The 9,465-nt window shown below is 53.1% G+C and overlaps 1 protein-coding gene across 1 annotated transcript in view; it reads left to right on the forward strand.

The window, feature by feature from the left end:
• Window positions 1–50: 50 nt before the first annotated feature.
• Window positions 51–9,465, forward strand: part of LOC141966202 (inner centromere protein-like) — a 14,801-nt gene continuing 5,386 nt past the window's right edge. Inside the window, exons 1-9 of the mRNA XM_074918636.1 lie at window positions 51–187; window positions 533–646; window positions 3,300–3,955; window positions 5,059–5,110; window positions 5,671–5,704; window positions 6,747–6,846; window positions 7,462–7,552; window positions 8,604–8,739; window positions 8,812–8,940. Of these exons, the coding sequence (XP_074774737.1) occupies window positions 51–187; window positions 533–646; window positions 3,300–3,955; window positions 5,059–5,110; window positions 5,671–5,704; window positions 6,747–6,846; window positions 7,462–7,552; window positions 8,604–8,739; window positions 8,812–8,940 (1,449 nt within the window). The remainder of the gene's footprint in view (window positions 188–532; window positions 647–3,299; window positions 3,956–5,058; window positions 5,111–5,670; window positions 5,705–6,746; window positions 6,847–7,461; window positions 7,553–8,603; window positions 8,740–8,811; window positions 8,941–9,465) is intronic.

Here is a 9,465-nt window from a genome sequence, read left to right on the forward strand (position 1 = left end):
TTCGGGTGCCAGCCAGTCTCTGTCTCTCCCTCTGCATTTCAGGCAGAGCTATGGCAGAGGCCGGTGGTCCTGTGCGGCTGCTGGAGGTCTGCGGGCAGAGGCTCTCCCGGTTCCTCCACGATGCCGAGCACAAGCACTTGGCCTGGCTGCGGGAGGCGGAGGAGCAGGGCAGGAGGATGCTGGATAGGTAGGGGCCGCCCTCGTGGGAGGCCTCCCTGCCCCTCAGGGAGCTGGGCTCAAGGGGCTTCCAGCTCCTGGAGCACAAGGCCGGGTGTGCTCCCAGTTGCTGCTGGGCCCGCCCTGGGTGAGCCATGGTGGGTGTTGTGTTCGGCGGCTGAGCAGCTGTGATCTGACACAGCTGTGGGGTCAGCAGCTCCCTGTGGGCCTCACTGCTAGGTGGCTGGTGCAGTTTGTTCCTTGCTTCTCACCCAGTGCTTGTCCTTCTCACTGAGGGACCCTGATTTTGTGGGCAGTGTTGCTCTAGGCAGTGAAGGGAAGCAATCTCTGTCTTGTGCATTTGTCTGCCCAACAGTGACTTTGGGGCTGAACCTGAATTAATGCCCAAAACACCATCACAGAGGAGACGTCCCAAGAAAAGGCAGTCCTCCTGCCTGAACGATGAAAATAAGGAGCTAAACAGGAGGAGGTAGGTCAGTCAGTTTGTTCTGGCTCTGCTGCACAGCCCTTAAGAGCAAAACAAAATAGTAACTGTTTCCATGTATACAGGAACATAAAGTAGCCACTTTATTCCCTGAGTTAGCAAATACATTTAAAAGGGCGTGTCAGCATCAATCAACATTTTGATTCTGGTGGAAGTTTGGCATAGAGTTGGCTGGTTTCCTTCACCTTTTTTTTCTCTTCTCCGGTTAGAAACAACAATAAATATTCTATTTTTTTGTCAGTTTGGATTTGGGTTCTGTTTGATTTGATTTTGTATCAGCATGATTTTTGGCCTGAGGTTGCTACTGGTGTTCACTTGATTCATGGAAAGAAAGACTCTACAACTAATCATTTCCCTGTATCACACTCTCTAGACCTTTGTGCAGGTGCCTGAGAGATCCTGAGCATGGCACTTGTGGCCAGGGATGTGCAGCAGCAGCGTGTCTGCGGCTGTTGTTTGAATTGGCAGGCAGGAATGCTCAAAGGAATTAGTGATGAAGCTGAAGTGGAATTTCCAAGTGATTTGCTTAGAACCAACCATAATTGAGGGTTTGAAAACTAGTCCTAAGTAGATAACAGTTGCCTGCAAACAGATGCCAAGGCAGGATGGTGTAGGGCATGATTTAATTGCATGTGTACTCAGGGATGGCTGTGATGCTAATTAACTGCCTCGATGCTGCTGCTTCTTGGTAGCTGACGGTCTGCTCTCATCTCATGGCCAGTGGCCAGGCGGTTAAGGTAGCCTTCCCTTCAGAGAGGGTGTGCTGCGAGTGGGGGGTCAGCACACCTGTGGTGTGACCCAGGCCTCATCACTGGGCACGCAGTCATTGACTGTTTATGCATTAAGGCACTTAAATTCTGATAACCATGGTGAAAAACCCACAGAAATTGGACAGGAAGAGTTAGAACTAAAAGGCTGTCAGAAACCAGACATGGAGGATGGAGAGAACAGCAAGAATAGTAAGGAAGCGTGGGAAGTTCATGCGTGTGTGTGGTGAAGGAGGGCAGGAGAAGAAAATGTTGCAGATCTAAACGGGGAGAGCTCTTAAGACATACTTTTAGTTTTCAGGTAGCAGCTGGATTGCTCCCCTGAAGAAGACAGGTCTTGCATGTATTTTCCCTCATTTAAACTGAGTTTTGAGAAAGATCTGCTGATGCAACAGAATGCCTGGGCGGGCGGTCAGTCGTCAACAGGAAGTTCATGCTGCAGTTCAGCACGTTGTGCTCCATCCCGCAGGGTCAGGCTATTGTTCTTTTCCTTGCTCTGTTTTTCTCAGTATGTATTTTACAGCCCATTTCTTAGTGTATTGTTAATTGCACATTTCCCACTTAATCTGTTTTTGCTAATTCTAGCAAAAAGTTCCTCTTCTTGCTGGAGGTAAGCATGAGGAATTAAGAGGAGGCTGGAAGGAGGGCAGAGGGTATCAGCTTGAACACTGTCAGCAGGACAAGTCACTACTTGCTGGTGGCTGTCACCAGGGACTGTAGAACCTGGTTCCAACACCGCAGGGGGTTCCCTTAGCTGCCTTCTCAAGCTGCTGCACACTTCCACATTAGCTCTCCGTTTCATCTTTGCCTTCGATCTCCACCCTTTACCTAGCTGACTGGGTTGCTTTGGCATCGGAGCTGCCATTCTCTGGACAGCCGAAGTTGCCCTCTGGTTTTGGACTTGCCCACCCCATCTCCTTGACTTGCAGATCAAGTATGCGGCTCTGTCCTCCCATGGCGAGTTACCTGATGCCCTGAGGAGGATTTTGCTGCCCGAGTTCCCCAAGTGCCTGGGTAGTTGGTCAGGTTTAGCTGAAGCAATAGAGCTAAAGACAGAGACCTAGTAATTTGTCTCAAATAACAGTAATTCAAAGAATCCGCAAGTCTTAACTACAGGTATTTTTTTGTTGCCTTCCTCGGGGTTACACTGTTGGGTACCACGCATGCAGCAGCATTGCTGTTTCCCAGCCTGTTCACAAAAAGTGCATTTAGAGCTGTGGATATTGTCTCAGTGCCTGAGACCCTGCTCCCCTGTGCTCAGGGAATGTTTTATGCTGAGAGCAGAGCCTTCTGCTTCTAGCTGGGATCTTGTAGATCTCTACAGGGGAGACTTCCACAGGGAGTTGATCGTGGACACAAAATTGCTCTGTCTGTGGATGCCTGTGCTTTGCTCACAGCAAGCAGGAGTTGGTGGCACTGGCGTGACCTGGCTGTCCCCTGGCATCACTCTGCCTGGGGCTGGGTGCCCTGATGCCCCCGCTGCTGCAGTTCCTGTCCATATGGTACAACCCTTATTTGTGAGGCTCCCCAGCACACCAGGCTGATGGCTGGGCTGGTGCAATGAGGGTGTGTGCCCTGTGTTCCTGCCCATGGCACAGAGGGGTAATGTCTGGCAAATAAACCATCCTGCAGGCAGAGGGGAGCAGCAGTTCCTAAATTGTTCCAGATAGATCTGCCAGAGTGTGTGTGTGAGCTCTCAGGGTTCTGCTCCTGCACTTCACCACTGGATAGGGGTGGGTTGTGGGGGGAATGGTGGAGAGAAGAAGCCTACAGGTTCATGTCAAAACTTGTTGTCTGGTTTTTTCCCTCTAAAAATCATTTGGCAATGGGAGACTTCTTCACTGCTTCATTTAAAATTATTTTTATTTAAGGTTGTCCAGAAGAAGAAGCAGCAGCAAGGCAGCGTTTTCCAAGCCAAGCTCCCAGAGGCGCTGCAGCAAAGAGCAGCCCCGGGACCCCAGCTGCCTGGGGGAAGGGGTGTCCGTGGCTGACGCTGCGGCGAGGCCTCAGGGCAGTGTCACAGCCCAGCGGCCAGTGGAGGCACAAGTTCCCATGGTGCAGGGGGGCTGTCAGGGCTGCCCTTGGGGACCTGACGACGGCAGCAATGCGGCAGGGGAGCAGTTGCCATCAGGGAATGCAGCTGCTGAGCTGCGTGAGGTATCTTCTGTCGCTGGGATCCACGATGGCCAGACAGCAGGGGAGGAGGCCCCCAAAAGAGGAGCAAGTACCTCCACTCCCAGAAAAGGAGATCCTGCCATGCTCCAAGGAGATCAGTCTCCTCAAGGCCTTGAAAAGGTGCTTTTCCAGGACTCTGACAGCAAAATCACTACAGCGACAAACAAAATGCGCCGTTGCTCTGGACGCCGAAGCTTTGTGAGCGGCCTCCGCAAGAGCCATCAGATCTCCTTGGCAGAAAAATACTCTCTGGCCAGCAAAAGAGAGAGCATGATCCGGAGGTCAATCAGCAGGGCTGTGTCAAAGAAAGCAGCGGCGCAAGAATCGTCATCTGCCTCCAGCAGAGCGAGCTGTAAGTGTCTGTCAGCTGCTGGGTGCGTTTGTTTGGCCAAATCAGCCTCTTGGCTTTGGTGTGGTGAGCCAGTGGCTGTGGAACTGCTCGTCTGTGTTGTCTGTGGCTTCTCTTGGTCTCATTGCTGGGCCTTGGGGCTTTCACCTGTTTAGGTGCAACCCTCAGGGCCTCACCTGCTGTTGGACCAGCCTCAGGCTGTGTTTTGCTGCAGCAGGTGAATGAGCATCATACAGGGGCTGGAGGCTGTGGACGGGCAGAAACCAGGAGTGAAAGGGAAGCCATGGTCTGGCTGTTTCTAGCCACGGGTGCAGTCTGGCTGATCAAAAGAGACTATTGCAGTCCCTGGGGAGGGGCTTTAACTTGTGTGTCTGCTGCCAACTTGCTAAAAAATCTACAGGAATTGAATGTCTCCACCCCTGGAATCTGGCTGCAATTGGCTGGCAGGGGAACTTAAATGCTTTTTGGGTGAAGACAGAGTGGCTGGACTGAGAACCAAACAGCACAGCCATCAGAGGAAGCAAGGTTCAGAAATCCAGGCTATTCCTGGTAGCACTAAACTCCATATCCTCTGTTCCTGCTGCTCTGGGGAAGGTTTTGCTATTTGGACTTTCTCAAATCACTGCTTCTCAAGTCAGATTGGCTTCTAATAAAGCACTGAGGCCTTTGGTATTTAGTTTTGTCAGCTTTGAGTCACGCTGTATCTAGGCATTTGTTATAACACTTTCAGCTAAGTGGTGTTATGGGGGGAATGAAATCAGCCTAAATCCACCAGATCTCTGCATAAAACCGTGTGGGGAGGCAGGAGCTGGAGTCAATTGACTGGGAAACGCTGTCTCTGACACAGGCAGGAGCATGTTTGTGCAGCTGGAGCAGTCTGCAGGCAGAGGAGCTGCTGCCTCAGCTCTGCCTCCCCAGCCTACACCAGTTTGTCAGTGACACTCGAGGGAGGTGGTAGCGCTGGTGTGGAAAGCTGAGATGAGCAATCGGCGTGTTCCCTGGGAGGAAAGCCTGCACAGGGACCTGAGCTCTACCACGCACACGCTGCTGCTCTTGGGAAGCCACAGAATGAAACCCCCAAGCTAGCTTATGTTTTTCTCCTCCAGGTCAGAGCTCCTTGGAGGTTTTTGTGGAAGAAGATGTGGCCAGCAGCATGAGGTGAGGCTGCCATGCAGGAAGGAACCGCAGGAAGCCCTGCAAGGGGAGCTCTGGGTGGCTCTTATTGTACAGGCACAGGGCTGGCTTTGTAAGGTGCAGTTTAGGTGACGTTGTCACCTGGGGCTGGTTGAGATTTCAACGCCTGCGCTGTTCAGGCACAGCTCATCCTCTTCTGAGCCTGGTCAGAGCACAAGCGGTTGAGCCTATGCTGTGAGGCCCAAGGCTGGTGGTGACTCCTCTGCCTGCCAGTGCCTGGCACAGGGTGAATCGTGTCCTGGGCTTCCCAGCCAATGCTTGCTCAGCTCTGCTCTGCCCCGGATGCTGCGCAGCTTGGGCTGGCTCAGCCTGAGGCTCACAGCTGCCTTTTTACCTGCTCCTGGAGGTTCTGCCGAAGGGGATGAAGCTCATCAGCGGAACAGTCCATTGGAAGAATTTGCAGCTCCCCTGCTGCGTGGCCTGGTGGAAAAAGGCTTCTGCCTCTGCTCAGGTTTATCTGTGCTTTTATCACCTGTAACACCCTTCAGAGCATTGAAATAATTAAAATAACTCTTCTTTCACAGACCTGGACTGGAACTGAACTGCCCAAGTGAAAAGGTAAGCCCTAAGGAACAACCTACAAACTATCTGGATATTTTCTTGCCTGAGTTGACACCTTCTGCTGAGCATTGCCCTGGGAGCAGGGAATGTGGCTGAGGATCCTTCTGTCGTGTCCCTTCTGGCTGGGCAGTGCTGCCCATGGAGCTCTTGGGCAGCTTGTGGAGCCAGGTAGCACTCTAACTGATGCCAGGCAGAGACACTCTGTGCTTGGATAAGGCCTCTTCAACGTGGAACCTCGGGAGGGGCCTGGCCAAGTTCCCGGGCGGCAGCAAACCTCTGTCAGCCAGGCATGATGGCTGACCCTGTATTCGTAGCCTGGCTGCTTTGAGGTACAGAAATTGGGAGGGCAGCTGACATTAACATGTTCTCCTTGGCTGTGGAGTATGTGCATATAATGAGCTGGCATGAGCCTGCAGTGTTGGCAGGACAGAGGAACCTGTCCCCTGCCTTCAGCTGGGGAAAACATCGTGTGCAGTCATGCTGTGACACGGCTGGGCTGGGAAGAGCCCAGCGGAGAGGGGGGTGGGCCCTACGCACGGCCGGCGGGCTCCCAGCACTCCAGGGTGCTTTGCTGCAGCGACTTCCCTGGCTCGTCCTGCTGTGAACCTACTGTAACGGCACCCAAAGCACCTTGCAATCCTGTAGCCTGAAACACTTTACAGGGACTTGTCTTCAGTCAAGTGGTTTGGCAGGTTTCAAAACTGTGGTTTGAAAAACTGGTGTCTCCAAGGTGTGTAGAAGCTGCCTGTGGTGCTCTGGGTGCTTTGACTTTGGAGTCCAGGTTCATAAAGCTCCTGGTCTAGCAGGGAAGTGCTGAGAACGGCCCCTCCTGCAGCGGCGGCTGTTCTGTGAGCAGGCCCCTGTTATTGAAAGGAGTCAGTTGGCATCCCTGCAGCGTGGCGCTCGTTGAGGTGCAGGCCCTGGCCTAGGAGCTGGGCTGCAGTTGGAAGTGACTGGCTTTTTTAGGGCCGCAGGTCCCAGGCAGCCTTGTCCTTTAGAGCTACTGTGCCAAGAGAACACTTGTTTCCTTTTCCTGCAGACTCCTGAAGATGCCCTCATTTCGAGCAGAAGCATACAAGCTGCCATCCCTCCTGCACAGCACTTGCCTCCTCCTGAGCAGCAGGCAGGGAACAAGGAAGGTAACTCTGAGCTGGTCTGTGTGAAGCCACACAGGGACTGGGGAGTCAGCATGCGGGTTTGTGGAGAATGTGTGACTTGTGTTGAAACAAAACCACCTCTGACCAGCCAAGGTAATTTTTCAGGTAAACTTTGGAAGCAGTGAGACATGCAGCTAGATAAACTATGACAGACATGTGTCTAAGCCTTCAGACAAATGCTGTCCTGTCCGACCTTGGTCTGCTAGTGAGTGGGGATACTCTGAAACAAGATTGCTTTTAGACCTGGCATCTTCCACATAGTGCCTTGACATCCCTTTCCTCTGGGTTATGTGAGGATTTACAGGTCCTGTATTTACTGTGCCTCAGTGAGGAGAGGGAGAGCCAGGCTCTCCGTTTATCCCCTAGGGGAGCTGTAGGATCCTGAGGGAAGAGTAGCTGGTGGCGTTTTGGTGAGAGATTGTGCCTGTTCGGCAGGGTCTGTGTGGGTGTGTACCAGAGCCCGGTGGTCCTACCCAACACCCATGTCACAGTGGCCATCCAGGTTCTGGTGAGGTGCCACAGGGCTTAGAGTACACCAGAGCTGGAGACAAGAACCGTAGCCCTTGTCCATGCTGCTGACCACGGCTCTCTTCACAGGAAGCTGTGTCAATCCGAATGGTAGGACCCGGGATGAGACCCAGGAGCAGCGCTGCTGTGCCAAGCCCCAGGAGCACCCCGTGCGCATCTGGTACGAGACGTTTGCAAGGAGGAGGAATGAGCCAGGGGTCTGGAAGGACACAGGCCTGGCCTCTTCAGTAATTTGTTTTAAAGTTTTGGGTGTTTGTTTCCCTACCTTGACCCCTGCCTTCCAGTGTAGTGTTGAAATCATTTTTGGCCACATCTTGTCTCCTGGGAGCTCCTTGTGACCTCCTGAGCCTTGTTTAGGGCTGAGCCCCAGGTCTGCCTTGGGAAGCAGATGCACGAGTGCCTGCACAAGGGTGCCCAGGACAGCAGTTACCTCACAGCTTTGGTGTGCCTGAGGGGCTCTTGGGGTGGGCTGGGGCTGGTCTCAGAGGGCAGTGTGAATAGGGACTGGCCTGTTTATTGTGTGCAAGTGTGTGGGATACCCACCTTGGTTCCTCACTGCTAGTACTGCTGGCGTTTCATGTGAGATTTCAGCTGCTTTTAGCTTTGCCCTCAGTCCCTGTCCTGGTTTTCCTGTGGTGATTTTGCTATGGGTGGGGAAATAGCAGTGACCCCCATTCTCCTGCAGATGCTTAGCAGATGTGAGGGATCAGGACCTGCAGCCACCCTCGGGGCTGCTGCTGTGTTGGGCCCTGACTACACAGGGAAGTGGTTCCCCCGTTCTGTCCCTGGAATTGGGGGATGTGAGTCAAGTCCTTTCTGAAATAGGTAAATCTGAGCATCCAAAGTATTTATAAAGCGGGTGAAACCCTGCCAGGGAGGCGAGCAGGGCTGGCTGGTTGCAAACACACAGGGGTTGTGTCTATCGTGTGCTATTAATACAAGATAGAACAAAGGCTTCCGCACACTGGGGCTCAGAGCAGAGGATGAGGGGGAGCGTGGTGATGTGCGTTACTGCTCTGGCACTTGGCTGTTCCCTGCTGAGCTGCTGCTGCCTCCACTGCCCTTGTGCCCACTGCAGGGCCAGCCCCTGTCCTCCAGCAGCAGCCAGTGGGCTGAGGGAAGTGTGTAATGGTGGGTAAATGCTCCTGGCAAGACTGGGACCACCTAATTAACTGATGGTCACATAACGTGCCTCTTGTTAATGCCACCAGGACGAGAAGCTATAAACAAGCCATGGGTGTAACCTGGAATGGGCAGCAGCCAGGGAACCATGCCCTCTCCCCTTTGGATGACAAGCACAAGAATTCTGCAAACCAGACTCCACCTTCCTCCTCTCCAGCTAGGATGGTGAGTGGGTGCCGTGGCCCTTTGCCTCCCTTTCTCTGGTGAATACTGACTTCCTACATCTTCTCCTCTTAGGTTGTTAGACCATTGAAAAACTTCCTGCAGGCTGTGCAGAGAAACCAGCTGCTGGCGAGCCCAGGGCCCACAGGACGTGTCATAAAGAACTTCATCAAGCGCAATACTTCCACCCGACCTGATCTGAAGGTGTGTCAGTGCTGCCTTCCCTTGCAGGGCTGGAGGAGGGGTTGGAGTCTGGGGGAGTGGCAGGAGGGACCCTTTGCTAGACAAGCATATACATACTCCTAGTTCTGTCCGCGACCACAGACCAGCACAGCTTGTCACAAACTGGCCTCAGTTCTGCTTCAGCCTCACCAGGGAAGGGAAGCTGCTCGGTGTTGCCTTTTAATCACCTGTCCACACATGCTGTTACTGGCCGGGCCTTTAGCACCAACTCTCAAACCTTTCTCATACAGAGAAATCTCAGCTGCTGTAGCTGTAGTCAGCAGAAACACTTTACATTCTGGGACTGCTGAACCGTAGGAAAGTGGGAAGGTTTTCTCTTGGCAGTGGGACTCTGCCCTTGTCTTGTGTAACTGCAGCTGCAGGGCTGACAGGCAGTGTGGGCTCTACCACATACCCCCCGCGGGTGTGTGTGCTGTGAAGTGGGGGGGGTTCTACTGTTACTTCCAAACCCTTAATCATTTTTTTTGTCTCTTTTCAACAGGGGGA

The sequence above is a fragment of the Athene noctua genome, chromosome 14, assembly GCF_965140245.1.
Source record: "Athene noctua chromosome 14, bAthNoc1.hap1.1, whole genome shotgun sequence".
In the NCBI taxonomy this organism is placed as follows: Eukaryota; Metazoa; Chordata; class Aves; order Strigiformes; family Strigidae; genus Athene; species Athene noctua.